This window comes from Bubalus kerabau, chromosome 9 (genome assembly GCF_029407905.1).
Source record: "Bubalus kerabau isolate K-KA32 ecotype Philippines breed swamp buffalo chromosome 9, PCC_UOA_SB_1v2, whole genome shotgun sequence".
NCBI classification, from domain to species: domain Eukaryota; kingdom Metazoa; phylum Chordata; class Mammalia; order Artiodactyla; family Bovidae; genus Bubalus; species Bubalus kerabau.
The window spans coordinates 77,275,835-77,296,215 of record NC_073632.1 but is presented as its reverse complement, the minus strand read 5'-3'; the positions used below and the strand labels follow the sequence as shown (position 1 = coordinate 77,296,215).

General features: G+C 37.6%; 1 protein-coding gene across 6 annotated transcripts in view; it reads right to left on the bottom strand.

Moving 5' to 3' along the window:
- The window catches only part of AKAP7 (A-kinase anchoring protein 7), a 125,474-nt gene that overhangs the window by 94,103 nt on the left and 10,990 nt on the right, over window positions 1–20,381 (bottom strand). For all 6 annotated transcript variants that reach the window (XM_055535640.1, XM_055535639.1, XM_055535635.1 and 3 more), the window contains exons 3-5: window positions 16,523–16,662; window positions 8,150–8,286; window positions 1,728–1,888 (exon numbers count right to left, since the gene is read on the bottom strand). In XM_055535640.1, coding sequence (XP_055391615.1) covers window positions 1,728–1,888; window positions 8,150–8,286; window positions 16,523–16,662 — 438 coding nt within the window. The remainder of the gene's footprint in view (window positions 1–1,727; window positions 1,889–8,149; window positions 8,287–16,522; window positions 16,663–20,381) is intronic.

Here is a 20,381-nt window from a genome sequence, read left to right as displayed (position 1 = left end):
GTATGATATTGAGTTTTTCTAAAAAGTATGTCTCAAAAGATCACATACAATATGATATCCTTTTTACTGAATATAAGGTTAAAGCTGATTAAAAATACACATATAATTTAGGAAAATACAAAGAAATAATAAACTCTGACTTCAGGATGATGGTTAGCTTAAATGAAGGAACGCCCAAGGACAGATTGATGAGAAGGACAATGTGGTGAGATTACTACCAAGGTTCTCACTTGTGTTTTAGGTGGTGGATTCCCAGATGATATTATTTTAAGACAGATAGATAGACAAAAATAAACCCAGCATGGAGCAATGATCAGAGAGTGTTATAAATTAAGGATTGCTGAACCTGAAATGGGATGACATGAAATGATCTGACATGAGAGGAAAAAATAAAAATTTTTTACAGTACATACATGAATACCCAAACTATGATCTCTGGTTCATCTCAAAAAAGCACTCTTCCAGGTTTTATAATTTTCTGCTTTTATTTCCCTAGAAAGCTGACTGCCAAAGAATTGATGCTTTCAAACTATGATGTTGGAGAAGACTCTTGAGAATCTCTTGGACAGAAAGGAAATCAAACCAGTCAATCCTAAAGGAAATCAACCCTGAATATTCATTGGAAGGACTGATGCTGAAGCTGAAGCTCCAATACTTTGGCCACCTGATGCAAAGAGCCCACTCACTGGAAAAGACCCTGAGGCTGGGAAAGACAGAAGGCAGGAGAAGAAGATGACAGAGGACAAGATGGTTAGATGGCATCACCAACTCGATGAACATGAGTTTAAGCGAGCTCTGGAAGATGGTGAAGGGCAGGGAAGCCTGATGTGCTGCAGTCCATGGGGCTGCAGATTAGGACATGACTGAAAGACTGAACAACAACAAACTTCCCCAACATTTTCAACTGTGCTGCACAAAGCAGCATGTTCTCCAATGGATGTTAGATCTACCACCACCAACGGGCCTTCTGCTTAGACAGTGGTACCTAAACAGCAAGGAAAAAAGGTAGCACAGAGGGAAATGTCACTGATTCATCTACTGACTCTCCCAAATGGGGCTGGCAATCCCCACAAGCTTCTGAACAGGCAATTGGTGTTTCTAATTAACTCATTCAATATTTACTTAATGCCAGCTATATGTCATGATAAGCACTGGATCCTTCAGACTTATGATTAAGATGCTGCTGCTGCTAAGTCACTTCAGTCATGTCCGACCCTGTGCGACCCCAGAGACGGCAGCCCACCAGGCTCCCCTGTCCTTGGGATTCTCCAGGCAAGAACACTGGAGTGTGTTGCCATTTCCTTCTCCAATGCATGAAAGTGAAAAGAGAAAGTGAAGTCGCTCAGTCGTATCTGACTCTTAGCGATCCCATGGACTGTAGCCTACCAGGCTCCTCCATCCATGGGATTTTCCAGGCAAGAGTACTGGAGTGGGGTGCCAGTCCTAACAAATACTTGAGTCCAGTCCATCATCTTCCAGAATCAACATATTGCCCAGAGTCAAAGGATCAAGATACAGTAACTGTTTTGGCCTTTTATTTACACAAGCAAATATCTACTTATCTACACAAGCAAATGCTGAAGTAGGTCACTCATAAAGTGAGGCTACATTGCCCCCCCTCCCCCAACAAAGTTGAAAGATGTCGAATCTCTATTATAAGAATTGGGAGAAAAAAATTTCTTTTTCAACAATGAGATTTCATGTAAGTATATCACTGTTTGTTTTACCTGCTATCTCCAAAAGTGAGTTTATGTGATCTCCTTCTGCCAGCTTCACAAATCCAACCTGATTTCCGAAAGTGTCAACCCCTTCAAAGGGCAAAGTCAAAGGTTTTCCTTGGAGGATTTCTTCTATAAATGGTTTTAATTCCAAAAGAGCATCAATACCACTGGCAAGAGATAATATATATTTTTAGTAATATAGTAAGTAGTAAAATATACAAAACCAAACGAGAAAAGAGTTTTAGATAAATTAATTTTTGTATTTGTACTAATTATTTTAATGCTCAGAATACCTTCAAAATCAAATCCATATGATCAAAATAAAACTAATATTAATTTTAAACAAAATTTATATAAGTGAATTAATCTTTACCTAATTGCAATTTATTTTATATTAAAGATACAAAAGAAGATGTTATGTTATAGTTTACCAAAAGGTTTTAAACCAAGGAAATAGTGCATGCACCACTAAAGAAAAAAAATATTGACAATATATTGCAGAAAAACCTAATACCTACAAAAGTTTAAACCAGATTATGTGAAAGTTCAAGGTTCTTGTTAAAAGTACTACTATTTACATAGTATTTACTATTTGTGAAGCACTTTACTAAAACTTAAAATATATTATCTCTTTAAAATATAACAGCCTCCATAATAAGATAATTAATTAGACTTGACCAAAGCACAAGTTTACAACTACAGTGACATAAATTTGCTGTGTACGTTTAGTCTATCTGATTAAAGGGCTATTCTGTGTTTCAAATGCACTGTTTTTTCTTTATAAAGATAAAAGTTTACTATATTAGTGAATTAGACATTATCAGGTTTGGAATATTTTGAAAATTAAGATCAATTATTTCCATACTAAGAGGATTTTAGTACATGGACTTTATAATGAGAAAAAAACTAAAATCTCACTAGAGGGCAGCAATCACTCAAGAAAGAAAGAAAGAAAGACATTTTACATTATGGAGAGGGGTTTAAAATACCCTTCTGGTGAACCACCTTAATTTACAGAGTGAAGTAAGCCAGAAAGAAAAACACCAATACAGTATACTAACGCATATATATGGAATTTAGAAAGATGGTAACAATAACCCTGTGTACGAGACAGCAAAAGAGACACTGATGTATAGAACAGTCTTATGGACTCTGTGGGAGAGGGAGAGGGTGGGAAGATTTGGGAGAATGGCATTGAAACATGTAAAATATCATGTATGAAATGAGTTGCCAGTCCAGGTTCGATGCACGATACTGGATGCTTGGGGCTGGTGCACTGGGACGACCCAGAGGGATGGAATGGGGAGGGAGGAGGGAGGAGGGTTCAGGATGGGGAACACATGTAAACCTGTGGCGGATTCATTTTGATATTTGGCAAATCTAATACAGTCATGTAAAGTTTAAAAATAAAATAAAATTAAAAAAATAAATAAATAAAAAATAAAAAAAAAATAAAATACCCTTCTGGTGAACCACCTTAATTTAAATTATCTTGATCAGCAATTTGTTCATCAATAGTAATAAGATGTCAAACGTGTGAAAAGAAACTTAGACATTTTTCTAGATGTTTCATATTTCTACATTAGCTTTAAGTTTTTAACTGATTTTCATCCATGGTTTCCATACTGGGTCTTACTTCTCTGTCAAACAATATATAATACTTCAAAACAGCTTTAGAAATGTCAACATTTCTCACTGGACCTCCAAATTCACATCCGAAATCCAATCTTTCCTGACTGTATTTATGTTCATCCAAAAAGACACGCTGCTACTGCAGTATTATCTTCACCATGGGTTGAATTCAAGCATGTGAAACAGAACAGCTACTCTGGCTCATCTTCCATAAATCAGGGGATGAATATCAGGATACTCACTTTAAATATAACTCTATAGTAAAGCAGGCCATCCTAAAGCTCATGAGTTTTCAGAAACAGTGAATTCTACATTCCATTTTTCTTTAAAGAAATATAAATGATCCAAATTCAGTCCAGTTTTTCCACTCTGTAGTAATATAAACCAATAAATTTATCCTAATGAGATGTCACTGGTCACAGAGTGAAAATGAGTCACAGTGCCTCTTGGTAAATATCACTGACTTTAAAATTCTTTTAAATAGAGTATCTTTTCAAGAACTGTTTATGGAAAGATTTCTTTGTAGTAAACTAAACAGAATATAAGTATGTAGGAAACAGAATTCTGAAACTAGAATTCAGACCCAAAGGTTGTACTCAGAACAAAAATAGGACAGCCCTATTTTCAAATCAGTATCTGGATTAATATATTTCTATTTCTTTCTTCTGCACTGTGAAGACACAAAGTGTGCCATCTACCTGAAGAAATTCATTACATTAAAAAAAAAATGTTTCTACACACTCCTTATATGACCCATTGATCAGTACTTTATATTAAATACCTAAAATATGATACTAGACTTTGAAAAGTAAGGATATAGAACAAGAAACTGACAATATGGATGTCTAGCATATTATACTGTATGGGATGAAAGATAAAATTAAAAGATTAGGGACTCAGAAAACCCTTCACATAATCAATGTCTTGCAGAAAACCCAATCAGTTTCACTCACTATGGAAAGGGAAAGTGAAGTCACTCAGTCGTGTCTGACTGCGACCCCATGGACTGTAGCCTACCAGGCTCCTCCATCCATGGGATTTTCCAGGCAAGAATACTGGAATGGGTCGCCATTTCCTTCTCCAGGAGATCTTCCAGATCCAGGGATTGAACCCAGGTCTCCTGCATTGTAGGCAATCGCTTCACTCACTATACAGCTACCCAAAATGAAGCCACACCTTGAATCTCATCATCTTAAGTGTCATCTTAAAAGTTGACACTTCAGTCACAAACACTTACTTCCCTCGTTCCCCAAACTAGAAGCAAATCTTCTGGCCTTTGAAATTCCATTAATATTTTATACTTTATGAAACACACCACTTTTTTTACATTTTTCTATTACAGTTTTTTGGATCCATATGACCCAGTCAACTATAATGTATAATACATGAGCACAAGATCCATTCATGATTCATCTTTATTTCCTCCAAAGCACTTAGTTCAGTATCTTATATGTGGTTGATAAACAATACTGGTTGAACTGCAAAATACTATCTTGTCTGTATAGTAAACTTCAAATATTTCTTAATTTTTCATTGCAACTTAGTCAAAAATAATCAATTGCTAAGTTGCAAGTATCTGGTCATCATTTTCTAGCAGAGCTACAACTCCCAGTACTATAAAGTAGCACAAGGATGTGACTTCAATTCCTCAAATACCAAGCAGACTTGCTAACCATTTAATTTTTTACACAAAATTGAAATTTGCAAACACATATTGTAAACACAGGGCTAAATGACTCAGAGTGTCACTATGCTCTGGACAGTAACTCTTCAACAAATGATACCACGATTTAGGGCAAGACAGTGCTTCCTAGTTCAGGACTGTTCCATGTACTGACTGCAGGTGGTTTAGTAACACTGACCCCTGTGCATAAAATGCCCATGGCACGCCTTAATTTTGGTGACAACCAAAATCAACCCCCTTCCCAAATAATTCTAAAAGTCTCTTAGAGAAGGCAGTCCTACCTCCAATGAGAAATGTAGACATTATAATATATTGAGAACATACACCCGCACCCCAACCCAACTGCATAGCACTTAACAGTATTTCTAGCTAATTATGTGTTCATCAGTAGAGGCCACTGAGTTACATGCTGCTGCTGCTCAAGTAGCTTCAGTCATGTCCAACTCTGTGCCACCCCATAGACAGCAGCCCACCAAGCTCCTCTGTCCCTGGGATTCTCCAGGCAAGAATACTGGAGTGGGTTGCCATTTCCTTCTCCAATGCATGCTAAGTCACTTCAGTCATGACCAACTCTGTGCGATCCCATAGACGGCAGCCCACCAGGCTCCACTGTCCACAGAATTCTCTAGGCAAGAACACTGGAGTGGGTTGCCATTTCCTTCTCCAACTGAGTTACATATAGGAGGCCATTCATACTTGCAGCAGACTCATCCTTTCCACTTCTTTCATGAACTTGTGCTCATCTTCTCCCTCCTATCTCCATCCCACCCCCTCCCTCAATCACACTCCATGGAACAATAATAAAGAAAACCAACTAGTTCTGGTTTCTTGGCTGACCAGCATTCACTTAATTCCTAGAACTCTCAGCTTCTTCATATGCATAAGAAAGATGACCTTTCTGTGTGGCCAGACTCACAACACTTGTTAAGGAAATAAAATAATACTTGTTTGGGAAATAGAGGCTGACGAGCAGAGACTGAAATATATATACATGCCATGGCCAAGACCCATTTTTAATAATAGAGCTAAAACTTAAACTTATCAATCAATGGTAACTCAGTCTTCTTTGGTTTAAAAAGGCCTCTTTGGGGTACAATTATTCTTTAACTCAAACTTCCTTTCAGGATTGCTTTTCCCTTTCCTCTCCCCTCCTCCTTCCCAGGGAACCCAGCATACTTTTGTATAAAGATTGAAGAAGGTCTTTGGTTTGCTTGCTGTTTGGGTTCTCAGACCGATTCAGGGGCTTGGTCTGGTCATATCCCCAGGTACCCTTCGCTGGTGTCCACGAAAAACGACGTGTCCCTCCTGGGCACTGCACTGGCAGGCCCTGCTGAAGTATGAGACCTCTGCAGGGGCCTCTGATCAGGAAACATGGATACCTGCATTGCCACTGTCCCTCATCCCACCCCTACTGATCCACCGATTCTCTGTGAACTTCCAAGTCTACCTACCAGGAAACAAGGAAATTTCTGGATTCATCTATTAATATATATATACCCTGATAGGCAAAGGGGACATGAAGGAACTACCTGAGGTCTCTGTGTTAGAAATCTCCCTCGACGCTAACCTCCTGGCTGTGTGGAAGCACATGCTTCTTTGAGGTCCCCCAGGGAAGAAGGAATTCTTCCTCCAGACTGCCTTCGGATTTGAGACTCTACTAAATCAATTCTCACCCGGGTCTCCAGTCTGGCAAACTGCCTTGTAGATTTGAAATTTGCCAGCCCCCACAATCACCTGAGCTAATTCCTTAAAATAAATCTCTACATATAGCTACAGTGTACATATAGATACATGAATATATCTATATATACAAATGAAGACCCATCCTACTGGGTCTGTTTCCCTGGGGAACCCTGACTCGTCCACAATTCTAACATACAGAGTGCCACCCATTTTCTCCTGGGCTTGCATCTTCTTGTGTCGATTTTCTCTGACTTCTTTTAAGAGCATCAGAGTATTTCTTTTTTTTCTTCTGATTGGCAAAGCGAACAGTGAACGTGAGTTAAGTAAAACCTTCCGGTCCTCTCTGTAATTGTATCTGCTCTTGGGTGGAGCACATCGGGACAGATGAGAAGACTGATCCCTAAAAATATGCAGTTCTACTATTTAAAAGATATCACCACTAGAATCATAATTTGACTATATATCTTGAGTTACTACTTTATTCTTTTCTCCCTTATATTTCCCCTTTCCTTCACACCCTCCCCATCCAAGTCTTATTATTCATTCCCTCAGGAGACTATATGTCAGGGTAGAAAACAGAAGTAAGCTGTAACCTGTAATTCTGACTTTGGCTATCCAAAGAGCTTAAGCTTGAGCTTAACACAGAGAGCAACACAGAACAAGGGGCGCTCATTCCAACAGTGTCCCAGAGAAGTGGAGGATGAGCAAGGTTTCTCCACTGTGGGCTGGAAAACAGCAATCAAAGACTCATACTCAACTTGTGTGGCACAATTCTGAGTTTGGGGGTGCAGAGTATACAGTATTCTAGTAATGGGGTGGGAGTGAGACTGAAACTGTCCACTGATCTAGTAAATGACAGCTCTAATAGCTAATAATATTAAGTGCGTACTATGCGCCAGGCCCTATACTAAGAGTGTTTACATGTGTCAGTACTATTATTTTCTCCATTTACTTAAAAAATGATTTGCCCAAAATTGAACAGCTTATTAAGACACGGTTCCAGAATCTTTACCTGGAATCCTAACCCAAATGGTCAGACGCCATAGTGCTTATATAATTAACATGGACAAAATAACTGCATAACCAATGCATCTGATAACAATAACACAGTTCAAAAGTATAGATTAGGGGCAATTCCCTGGTGGTCCAGTGGTTAGGGCTCTGCACTTCCACTCCAGGGTACAAAGGTTCAATCCCTGGTTGGGGAACTAGGATCCCACAAGCCATGTGTCACAGCAGAAAAAAAAAAAAAAAATACAGATTAGGAAGAATATTGTACAGCTAATTCTGTACATTGGCTTGTTGATTGCAACAAATTATAACAAAGAATGTTTCTTTAGAATTTCAATGCCTCTTTGGGTTCTGTTATGTTTACTCATATTAAAGTAATAACTTGGAAAACAATATTCCAGAAAGATGTAGTACTCACATGTTTACGTCATCTTCATTCAATAACTGCATCACTAGTAGGGTAATATGAAAGGAGCCATCACTGCTCATTGCTCTGGCCAGTTGCTCATCTTGTCGTATTATTGCATTTTGCAGGATCTTAATTCTTTTTGTAATCTAATCACACACAGACAAAACAGAGATTAGGTAAGCAACATTTCCTTACAGCAACATTTAAATTGAGAAGAAAATAAGTAACGATTAAAATGAGAACACTGTCAGGATGTTCAATCAAATCATGCTTGTCTACCTATCCTTAAATATCCTGGAGGGATAACTTGGAAAGTTTAATGGGATGTATAAATGTTTTAAAAATTACACAATGCTTGTCCATCTTAAGAGCATAGCCCAACATCCTTCTTTTACAGACTGGGTCCCTGACTGAGTGGAAAAACTCAATGGCTATGTATCTTTTCAGAACCTTATCCTTGGAATATACAGTATGACTCACTATCATTATGATCCTTCCTAAAAATAAAAGCTTTATTCTTGCCACAGAAAGGTCAAATCAGCAGACAACATTCCATTTCTGCTGGCAGTAATATTTATTTGTCTCCAAATGAATGTGTCTGAGAACCCATTCTTCATGGCCTTTAAGATCTTTCAGGACAGCAATAATTCAACAGGAATGACTACTGTCATTTCCCCAGACATGTGAGGCGGGGCATAACCATGGTGAGAGCTGCATAGAAGGCTAAACGCGTATGTTTACAAAACTGTATCCAAGCAAAATTCTTGTACAAAAACTGTATCTTTATCCAAGCAAAATCCTTGGTCCCTCATCAGCTCACCCCTCTCAACCTACTGAGAACAAAGAGGAATGATGACTTTTCCCTCCTCTATTTCCAGCTAGAGACAATGCTGTGTGTGCTAAGTCACTTCAGTCGTGTCCAATTCTTTGCAGCACTAGGGACTACAGCCTGCCAGGCTCCTCTGTCCATGGGATTCTCCAAGTAAGAATACTGGAGAGGGCTGCCATTCCTTTCTCCAGGGAATCTTCCTGCCCGAGGGATCAAACCTGTGTCTCTTACATCTCCTGCACTGGCAGGTAGGTTCTTTACCACTAGCACCACCTGGGAAGCCCAGAGACAATATTAGCCAATTTCTAAATGGAAAATAGCTTGAATATAAACTAGCAAACCAAGCGATCCCCAGAGAAAAGAGTGCACATAGAAGTCTGAAGGCAGCAGGATTAGAGAGAAAACGACGAGAGAGGAGACTGGCAATAGCAGCAGAACCCCAAAAAGACAGCAGAGATAAGAAAGAGCTGAATCACGAGCGTTCCCATACAGACAAGCTGTTTCATACTGAACAATCTTTCCATTATCTGCAGACTGTGACTGGGCAAATCATGAGGTGCTGGCCTGGGATCTGACTTCCCACAGATCTTTACAATAAATCCTCTTCACCCAAATAACCTCAGCATTTCTCTATTCCTTGCAACCTGGAGAACAGTAACACGGGAAACAGTGTTTTCCAGGTGGGACGATACGAAATAACACCTAAGATTTCCCAAGGTACGATGTCACTTCCGAGACACCCAACAAAAGAATATTGATAGCCTGGTAGTTAAAATGCTCCTAATAATAATACACAAAGGTCTTACAGTCAGAGTTTCCTCTACCTCTACATCAATCAAATTAATGATGTCCCCGAGGACATATTTCTTTCTCTCTGTGTCTCACCACAGTTCTTGGTAATACAAATAAACACAACGTTGAAACAACAACAGTCCCCTTCTTGTGTGGTCACTAGGTTTCAGGCACTAGAGTAAGCATTTTACATCTATTAGTTCACTAAGCCTCCCACCAATCCTGTGAAGTAGGTATTGGTATTGTCTCCATTAAAATAAATTGAAACACAGAAGATTTAAAAAAAAAACTTTTCAAGATCTTAATACTACCCACTCTTGGGCTTCACTGGTAGCTCAGCTGGTAAAGAATAAGCCTGCAATGTGGGAGATCTGGGTTTGATCCCTGGGTTGGGAAGATCCCCCGGAGAAGGGAACGGCTACCCACTCCAGTATTCTGGCCTGGAGAATTCTACGGACTGTATAGTCTATGGGATCGCAAAGAGTCAGACATGACTGAGTGACTTTCACTTTCAACAGCCACTTTCAATACCCAAAATAGCACAGGAACTTGAGAAAAAGATAAATGACAATAGATGAGAAAAGATGAAGGAAATATCTGGAGGAAAAGATCCAGGAGTGAGAAGGAAGAAGAGGAAAACTGGCCAGAGAATTGTGGAAGAAAAGGTACGAGGAATGTTTTTTTGAGAGGAGACAAGGATAGGGGCCACATGAGGGTATTGACTCAAGTCATGAAACATCAAGGGAAAAAAGACATTTAAAGGAGATTTTGAGGAAGTCTTACTGGATCCTGTGTAATAGAACACATGTGTGTGTGTTAGTCACTTAGTCGTGTCCTACTCTTTACATCCCCATAGACTACAGCCCATGAAGCTCCTCTCTCCATGGGATTCTCATGGCAAGAATACTGGAGTGAGTTGCCATTTCCTTCTCCAGGGGATCTTCCTGACCCAGGGATCGAACCTGGGTCTCCTGGATTTGAAGGCAGATTCTTTACCATCTGAGCTATAGGGAAATCCCAGTAGAACACATGGGCTCAAAAAAGCCTTTGGCGTAAGCCCACACTACTCTTCAAGGATTTTACAGGTGAACTTTTGAGAGATTTTCCCAGGTGCAGTGAAGTCCTAGACTGGTTTACAGGAATACTGAAGCAGCTGAAGAAGATCCATGTTCATGTGGGAAGAACTTAGCCCAGTGCTGAGTAAAAATCGTGCATGCTCTAGAATGTCAGACTCAGAACAGTATAACTGCATCTTCAAATATTAGCTGGCACAAAATGGTAATTCTGGCTTAAATAATCATGAAAAAGTGGTTCAGGATGAGAAGTTTTTAATACAAAGTGAAGCAAATTAAGGGTGCTAGACTTGTATCAGAAATCCTGGATTTTAATAACAGGTCAGCCACAGGTGTAACCCCACAGACATCACCTAGTCTCACTGAGTCTTGGTTTCTTTTCAATTGTAAAGCACTGCCAAAGTTACAATGGCACCCCACTCCAGCACTCTTGCCTGGCAAATCCCATGGATGGAGGAGCCTGGTAGGCTGCAGTCCATGGGGTCGCTAAGAGTCGGACATGACTGAGCAACTTCCCTTTCATTTTTCACTTTCATGCATTGGAGAAGGAAACGGCAACCCACTCCAGTGTTCTTGTCTGGAGAATCCCAGGGACGGGGGAGCCTGGTGGGCTGCTGTCTATGGGGTCACACAGAGTCGGACACGACTGAAGTGACTTAGTAGCAGCAGCCAAAGTTACAGGGATGTGTTAAAGGTCAACACACAAGCTACAGGAAGGCAGACAAGCTTAAGGAAAGCACTTCACCACATCTGCCTAATATAAGGTCTGCAACACTGCCAGTATTATCAAAATCAGGGGTTCTCTACCCCAGGGGACATCTGTCAATGCCTAGAGACATTTTCATTGTCACACCTGGGGTCTGCCATTGCACTTAGTGGGTAGAGTATCTGCATTTTCATAAAAATTTAGTCTTTATTCTAAGCTCAAATACTAACTATATATAAATTCAGGACAATGCTCAAAAATTTCCATCCATTTGTATATTCAGCATTTTAGTGCAATGTCCTATTATTTAGTGCAAAAGAGTTATAGACCATTCACATCTTTGAATTATCCAGTAGCTTATAAAACTGCAAATTAAAATTCATAAAACTTTTGAAGACTATTTCTCTGAAGTCACACAGTACTTAAAATGCAAAATTAACCTCAACCTATGAAAATTCTAAAAGACAACCTAATCAAGTAATGTATATCTAACTATGCTTTGATGCCTCAGATTAATTTATATATTCCTTGATATCATCTTTAAAAAAATTTAATGCTTTTTATTCTTAATTACATTCTTAAAAGATAAAAAGAAAAAAGGAAACTACTTCAGAGTCTTCTCTGTATGCCATTTTTAAAAGTACCAATGTCATTAAAGGCCAAAGGAAACTAATTTTTATAGCCACTGTTTAAAATTCTACAAAGCCATTGAAGCTTATCTGTTATCATAATCCCCAGCCACTGGCAGTATTGAACAATGCACATTTTTTAAGCCTAACATTACAGAGCCATATTTAAATAGGATATTGAAAGAAACTTTAAAAAATAAAAGCTTATTAAAATCTTAAATATTTCATCCACTGAGTAATTTTCTTTGTATTTAGAGAATAAAAACAGACATGCAACTGCTAAACCTCACCATGAAGCCATATTCCACATGCCTAAAAATAAAAGCAATAAGAAATTTCATTTTTTTATGTTAAGCTTTCTAGTTGATTCAAAGCATAACTGAGCCCAAAGAAAATGCCTTCAAGTCAGTATTTGAGGGAGAGTGGTTATAGTCTAGCACACAGAAGGACAGTGTCCTTTACCTCATCTTTTGACATTATTTTTGGATTTTTTCCTAAGCTGTTAACATACATCATTCCTAAATTTGCTACCTCATTAAGGTTTAACAGAATTATCACATCAGTTTGCTACCTAACATCTCTTCAAAGACGAATATAGTCATTTTTCTTGCTTGTCTACAGGATGAAAAAAACTTGAAAATTTGATGATAAAGCGGTTAAGTAGAGTAAAAGTAAAAAATCATCTGAAGATAGGAGAAGTTTCTATATCTACCAAGTGTTTAACATGCATGATGACATCATGTACTTTCACAATTGCATTTCCCAGAAAGGAACAGAATGCATAAATGATATTTCATCTTTTCATAAGACCAGTAATTTTCACATTACAAAATGAAATACAAAATTAAACGTAACAAATGCCTTTTAAAACTCCTAAAGAGTATCATATTTTTCCATTGGTATAGAACTGTCATCTTACAAAAAAATTAATGCATTCTTAATTTCAATTAGCTTCCTTTGCATTTTTAAATACTGACTTATATTATTACCTCTGATAAGAAAGTATATAAAACCAATACATGAGCAAATCCACCCAGAAATAATAATTAAGCAATTCTAGTCAGTTAAGAAATATTTAGGATTCACTAAAATACCATTCAATTTCTCCTCATTTTTAATTTTAAATTAATGTATAATTGTAGGTAATGGAGAAACGCATTCTCATATACATGCAATTAGGATATTTTTATGCATTCTAATTCATTTTCCAAATCTACTTCTTAAAAATACGAAAATCATAACCTTCCAAAACTAAAGCATTCCAAATGTCTACTAATGTGTTTAAAAATCAAAGACCCATGTAAGTCTGAATCCTTTTTCCTTTAAAACTAGATGCCAACAAGTAGAGGCAAAAGTAGAGCGGCTCATTGTCAATGTGCTAGCTTCCAAAAGCTTGTTTGCAGGTCACTTAATTGGAACTTGGAATACAGTCTCCCATTGAAACAATGTTATAAATGCTGCTCCTTTTCCCAGGACTCCCCACAAAAGCCCATAAGCAGTTTCAAAAGAAAATTAACATTAGATACTTTCAAACAAACAAACAAAAAAGGTGCTCATACAGAAGGTATAAAAAGGATCTTCCTCATCTTGTCCTAGTCCCTAATCCTCCTCCCTATATAGGCATTAAGCTTTGTTACCCACAAATCAGTCTCTTGAGAGAGAAACATTAAATTCTTTGGTTTCCAGGTTATTTGAAACTTGTGTGCCCACTATTACAAGTCATGGACCTCCTGGAAAACAAACTATCACTGAACCTATATTACAGAAAACCAGCATGTGTCACACTGTATCTATTATTTGTAAATTTGTTCTGGTTGAAATTTGGTATGCCAGAAACATCTTCTGCCCTGAAATGACAGTATTTTGTGTGTGTGTACCTCTATTCCTGCCAAACTCTGTTCTAGGTACTGGGAAGGAGCTATAAAACTGTGAGGAGGACTAACAAGTGTCAGATTTCAAGGATGACAATGGTGGGGATGGGGGGGAGGTGACCTAGTCAGGGTGCTCATGAGTGGGAGAAGTTTGGGCTGAGATTTTGGCATTAACAAAACCAAAAGGAAAGAAAAGAAAACTAGCCAGAGAAAGCTTTCCCACAGGCAGGCAGAACTGGCAAGTTCAAACAAGGTCAGAGGGGCTGAGATGGAGAAGGTCAAACCATATAGAACCTTCTAGAATATGGTAAAGCCTTTGTCTTTATCAATGGGAAGATACTGAAGTGCATAAGGATGAAGGTGATGTGTCCAAATTTGGGTTTAGAAAATAATCATTATCACCTTCATTTTACACCTCAAGACACTGAAACTACAAAAATTAGGTAATGTGACCAACATCCACAGTGGCATTTGTGATCCAGCTGGTATCTGAGCAAGGTTGGTCAGGCTCCAAAGCCTGTACTATACCCACTTTCTACAGAACCTGCCAGCAGCAAAGAGGCAGAAACAAAGGCTACACTGACTTACAGGGTAAAAACAAAGGGTTGCAGATGGTTTTCTATCATCTCCTCCTCCCATCTTTGTGAGCAATCTAAGTGTCAGAAGAAAAGAACCTCTCCACCCTCTTTCCCCTCAGTACCCTTCCCCACCAGCCTTATCCTAGCACATCACCCCACCAGTCTTCACTGGAGGAGGTGGGAAGCGGGCCCAGCGCTGTGGGGGCTGGGGCAGGCTGGAGGGAATGCAGAGCTGCTGCTCCAACCAGGGGAACCAAGAATAGCTATTTAGAGAAGAGCTCACCTAACTTCTACACACACAGAGTCTGGAGTGGAACAAAGTCTAAGCAAGAAACCAAAATAAGGAAACTGGCATCTCTTCCAATCACAAAAAATGTGGGGATGTCACTAGGCCTGTTTCACGTGCAGTTTCCTCAGGACCTAACCCGTTCTCCCATAATGCCCGTAGGTACGCATGATTCTAAATCTCAAAGAAAACCTGTCTGAATAACTTACAAGTATTTTAATATTTGTCAAAAACATTAAATTTGCCATTGGCTAAACACTTAAGGGCTATTTTACAGTTAACCTACCACTACATACCAGTAAAATCAAACTTTGATTCTTAACTGTATCAAACTCTAAAATTCTGTATTGCTAGGTAATTCCACTTATCTTTCTATGTATCTTTTCTTCCCAAGTGAACTATACCTCACAAACTAGAAGTTTCCTGGAATGCCCCAACAGAATTTGTTCTAAAGATATAAAGTATATTTATTTCTTTGATTTCAATTTTGTTTGCTTTGATTTTTAAAAATTCATTAGCATTCTGTAGAAACTTTCTAGTTAAATAAAGGGAGAAACAACCTGAAAATATGCCCAGTTAAGAAGAGATCAGAGTCCACAATCAAACAAGAATTCAGATCTAGCTCTGAAGATACAAAACGGCCAAGTATACAAACAGTCAGACTTCCAAATGAGGCGTTCTTTCCTAAGGCGTTACAATTCCTATCTCACTGCTCTAAAAGGCTTAGGTACTACAGTTTTCTGTCTCAGTCATGTGAGGGTACCTTACTGTGGGACAATTGGCTGGTTTCATTTCCTATTATTGATGCCACATTAAATTTTCAGACTTTTAATAGATTTCTATCAAGTTTATTATACACCATTAAGTTGGTACAACAATGAGTAATTTTTGAAAAAACTATATTGCAATAATTATTACCATAAACTGGACTGCTGCTAAGTCGCTTCAGTCGTGTCCGACTCTGTGCGACCCCAGAGATGGCAGCCCACCAGGCTCCCCCGTCCCTGGGACTCTCCAGGCAAGAACACTGGAGTGGGTTGCCATTTCCTCCTCCAATGCATGAAAGTGAAAAGTGAAAGGGAACTCGCTCAGTCGTGTCCGACTCTTAGCGACCCCATGAACTGCAGCCTACCAGGCTCCTCCATCCATGGGATTTTCCAGGCAAGAGTACTGGAGTCGGATGCCATTGCCTTCTCTGATAAACTGGACTAAGCAGCAAAAAATCCCAGTTTACCTTCCCAACAGAGATTTCAGAATCTTTTTTTTTTTTTTACCAGCTCTCTGCTTCTGAAACATTCTTCCATTATGATGAACAAAACTTTAGAAAGAACCTTGACATGCCATCTGGCAACATTTTTTTAAGTGGCTTTTGTAAAACTGTCATTTACCTATGATTGCTTAAATAATATTTTCCAAAATTATTGTTTAAATATATTCTATAGTCCCTGTATTTTATATTCCCTATGTGTGTGTGTATACTCCATATTTTCTGCCCAGTTAAAATGCCACCGAAGACTCTTAAAAGCTGAAAGTAACAGGGCTTACACGCATTTAGTGCACCTTAAATATAATTTAGAATAAAATTTAGTAAAAATACTTTAAAAAAAAAAAACAGCACCTCTTTGTTGGTGATTGGAATGGATAGGAAATAGTTGGGTTGATAATCTTTTCGCTTTTTTTTCCTCTTCTTTATTTGCTCTTTATTGTTGCATTCATTTTCTTTACTTCTCTCCAAATTTACTTTAGGAACATCAGTGACTAGAGAAAAAAATTCAAACAATAATATGTCTAATGCAGTTAAACAAAGATAATATAATCAGTTAAAAAAAAAAAAGCACTATACAACTAGTAATCATTCATAATTGTCATTTTCAAATCTAAAATAGGAATTGACAAATTCTTCTGTAAAAGACTTCATAATAAATATTTTACGCCTCGCAGATCATACAGTCTTAACTACCCAAATCAGCTGTAGACAAAACACAGCTGAATGGGTACAAATGTTTTCCAATAAAACTTTATTTACAAAGCAGATAGTTAGATCTGGCCCATGAGCCATGGTGCACTAACCTCTGATCTGAAGTATAACTAACAACCATTCTCTTCCCCTTGCCACAATTTTCATGATGCTAGGAAAAATCATTGCTTCTCCATCCTGTAATATGTATATTCCTAACTTTTACAACAAAATCACTTGCAGCGGTGCCACTGAAAGTTCAATTTCTGGCTAATGTCACACTACAAACAATTAGCAAAAACTGAGAGGATGCTTTATAAACTTTCAGAGCAAGTAGGCAAAGTAATTTTGTTTGTTAAATTCTGGCTTCTGTTTTGCAGATCTTTTTCTTTAATTTTTTTTCTAATAATTAATGTTTTATTATATATTTCACAAAAGTATCAGCCAGCAACAAATAAGAAACTAAAGGAAAAAAAATAGTCCTTAACCACACCTAACTTGAGAAACACCACGCTTTTTTAAAGTCATCTTCAAACGACATTTCTAACAACCAACAATTCTTATTATGAAACTATACTCCTAGAAATAATTTTCAAATCAGTGTGAAATGCTTTTTTTTTTTTCTTTAACAGATTCTATCAGGGGCTTCCACGTGCATGGAAAACTACCATTAATTTATATTTCAGGTTGTGTCTTCTTGAACAGTAGAGTACCTCATAGGGACTTTGTAAACTGCAAATATATATCTTCTGAGGTATAATTTTGCAGAGGAGGAGGAAGTACTTTGCCTTAGATTCAGTCTTATGAAGTTGGTCTCATCTTTGAGATCAGCTTAACAAACCATAGTGACCAAGAGCACAAGATCTGTGCATATCTAACTAAACTCCTTATTTTACATACAATGAACAAAAGAGAAAAAAAAGTTTTAAAAACAGCTCAGTGTCACAGAGTCAAACCTGGTATCCAGACCTTTCAAAGCTCTCCTTCTAGCGTAATTTCCACTGGAACAAATTGCTTCCCTCTTGTGGTTCTAGATAAGTAGTTACTACTATGAACAAAATCAAAGAGCAGAAGAAACTGTCCTTATTCTGTTTTTCTTTGAAAATTAATAGTAAATAATTTTGAATGAATGTTGCAAATAATATTTTAATGTGAATTTCTAAGAAAAATAGTAGAAATGTTTAAAATTTAAAAATTAAGCATTTGTGGGGACATGCTTTCTTTCTAGGATCAACATATGTGTGAACCCTAGAAGGAGACGTAGAAGACAGGTCAATTAAGAACTAGGTGATCTGGGTAATAAGTCTGACTGTATTGTTACAGGTTAAGACAGAATTAACTGGTCTGTTTGTGCAACTATTTCTCTATTACATTTCTCAACAATTAGCATAATGATTAATATGGTTAAAATGACGTACCTTCACAGAGAATACAAATTTGAAATATAAATTAGCTTCTTTTATACATGTGAGCTTGTCAGAACTTTTATAAGTTCACAGCACTCTCATCCACATTTTCTTGTGTGTGTATGCTCAGTCACGTCCAACTCTTTGCAGCCGCATGGACCGAAGCCTCCCAGGCTCCTCTGTCCATGAGATTTTCCAAGCAAGAATACCATTTCCTCCTCTGGGGGATCTTCCCAACCCAGGAATCAAACCTGTGTCCCGTGTCTCCTGCATTGGCAGGCAGATTCTTTACCACTAGCACCACCTGTCAAGTATGAGCAGTATCTGAATTGCCTCATGTGATGCCCCTGGGTTTTATTTCCATGCAGCTTTTTTCATTTGGAAAATCAAATATGTTGAGCTGCTTGTAATTTCAGATACATATAAGAAACAGTCCTTACTTTGTAGTAACATGAACTAAACAAACTAACTTTAAACAGAAGCCACAATATAATATGCTAATGAAGTACCACATATTTTAAATCTACTTCTAAATACATTCCAAGCCCACCTCCATCTGTTGTTAGTAAACTGGTACTCAGGAAAAGGAAACCAATTTTAATATAATTTGTGATCTAGAATAATAGAGCCAACTGCTAATTACCTCTGTACTAATTAAGATATTTTATATTGAAACTGGGCTTCCGAGGTGACGCAATTTGGTAAAGAATCTGCCTACCAATGCAGGAGACACAAGAGATGCAGAAATTAAATAAAGAACGGTGGCCAAACTAATAATCCAGTTGATGTTATAACCTTTAGTTCATCTCAAAATTAACACAGTAGAAAGAGAATCCAGAACCTATAGTCTATCTTTTCTTTTTTCAAACTGCAAGCCATTAGTGGGTTATGAAATCACCAGAGAAGATAATTTTTAAAAGTACTTTTCAATAACCAGAATGGACAGATTGGAATGGAAAGGAAGCAAAACAAAATCACAGAATGGTAAACAGCACACTGCTTCCGGTATACGTAAGTATTACTTTGTGAAATTTCAGTTTTTTACATATATATGTATACTGGATGGCACTGCAAAATCTATTGCAAAATCTATTTCTTACTTTGAACATAAGACATAGTTTTGCTGTATTTTACTCAATATAAACAGTACTAAGCAGAGGAACAGACCACTGAAGTCTTCAGTATTTTAAGTGGTTTTATAGCTTACCTGTTTAAAACTAGAGTCCTCCTGTCTGTAACTACTTATTTTTGCCATTTCAAATGTTCCATAAGTCCATTTTGCAGATATTCAGAGAAGGAAAATCATAATCTCTGAAGGTAATAGTTACAATTTATAATAGTTCTAACAATTCCAGTATCATGAGAATGATACACCTGAAAGCCCCCAGTTCAGAATATAACCTCTTGGTAAAAATAAAGAAGTACAGTGTTTTTCTAAATTCCCTTAGCTTCCTTTTATCAATAACTATTAAGCTTTCCTTTGAACTGGATTATCTAAATTTTTTCTTTTGTTAGACATCACAGACAGAGTAAAGTTTAAAATAATCTGGTGTGAGCTGGACAAATAAAGGGGGGAAATAATCCCGTATTTATTGTTATAGTACAGTTTAATTTACACTTGTAAGTAGTATGCTTGTGTTTTTCTATTTCAGTGAGTCCTGCTAATTTATGGTCAACTTGCTAAACACTTGTTTGCATATCTTCTATGCCTTTCATTAGCAGGTTTATTTGTATGGCCAGGGTATAAAATCCCTTTTTTCCTTACTGAACTTCATTTTATTTATAACTTTTAAATCATAATCTAAGTTCTAAAATACAATTCACTGTTATCTTTTTATTTTCCTTAGGTCGGGAAGATCCCCTGGAACAGGGAATGATCACTCCAGTATTCTTGAGAACTCCATGGACAGAGACACCTGGTGGGCTATAGTCCATGGGGTCACAAAGAGTCAGACACAACTGAGTGACTAACACTTTTATTTAATTCATACGAAAAGACAATGAGCAAAGTATTCGAGTAACATCAAGTTTACAATAAAAACATTAAAGATCAATGACAATAGAAGCAAAATGTAGAAAGCTTTGGCCATGTGCCCTGAATCTTTCTCTGGATT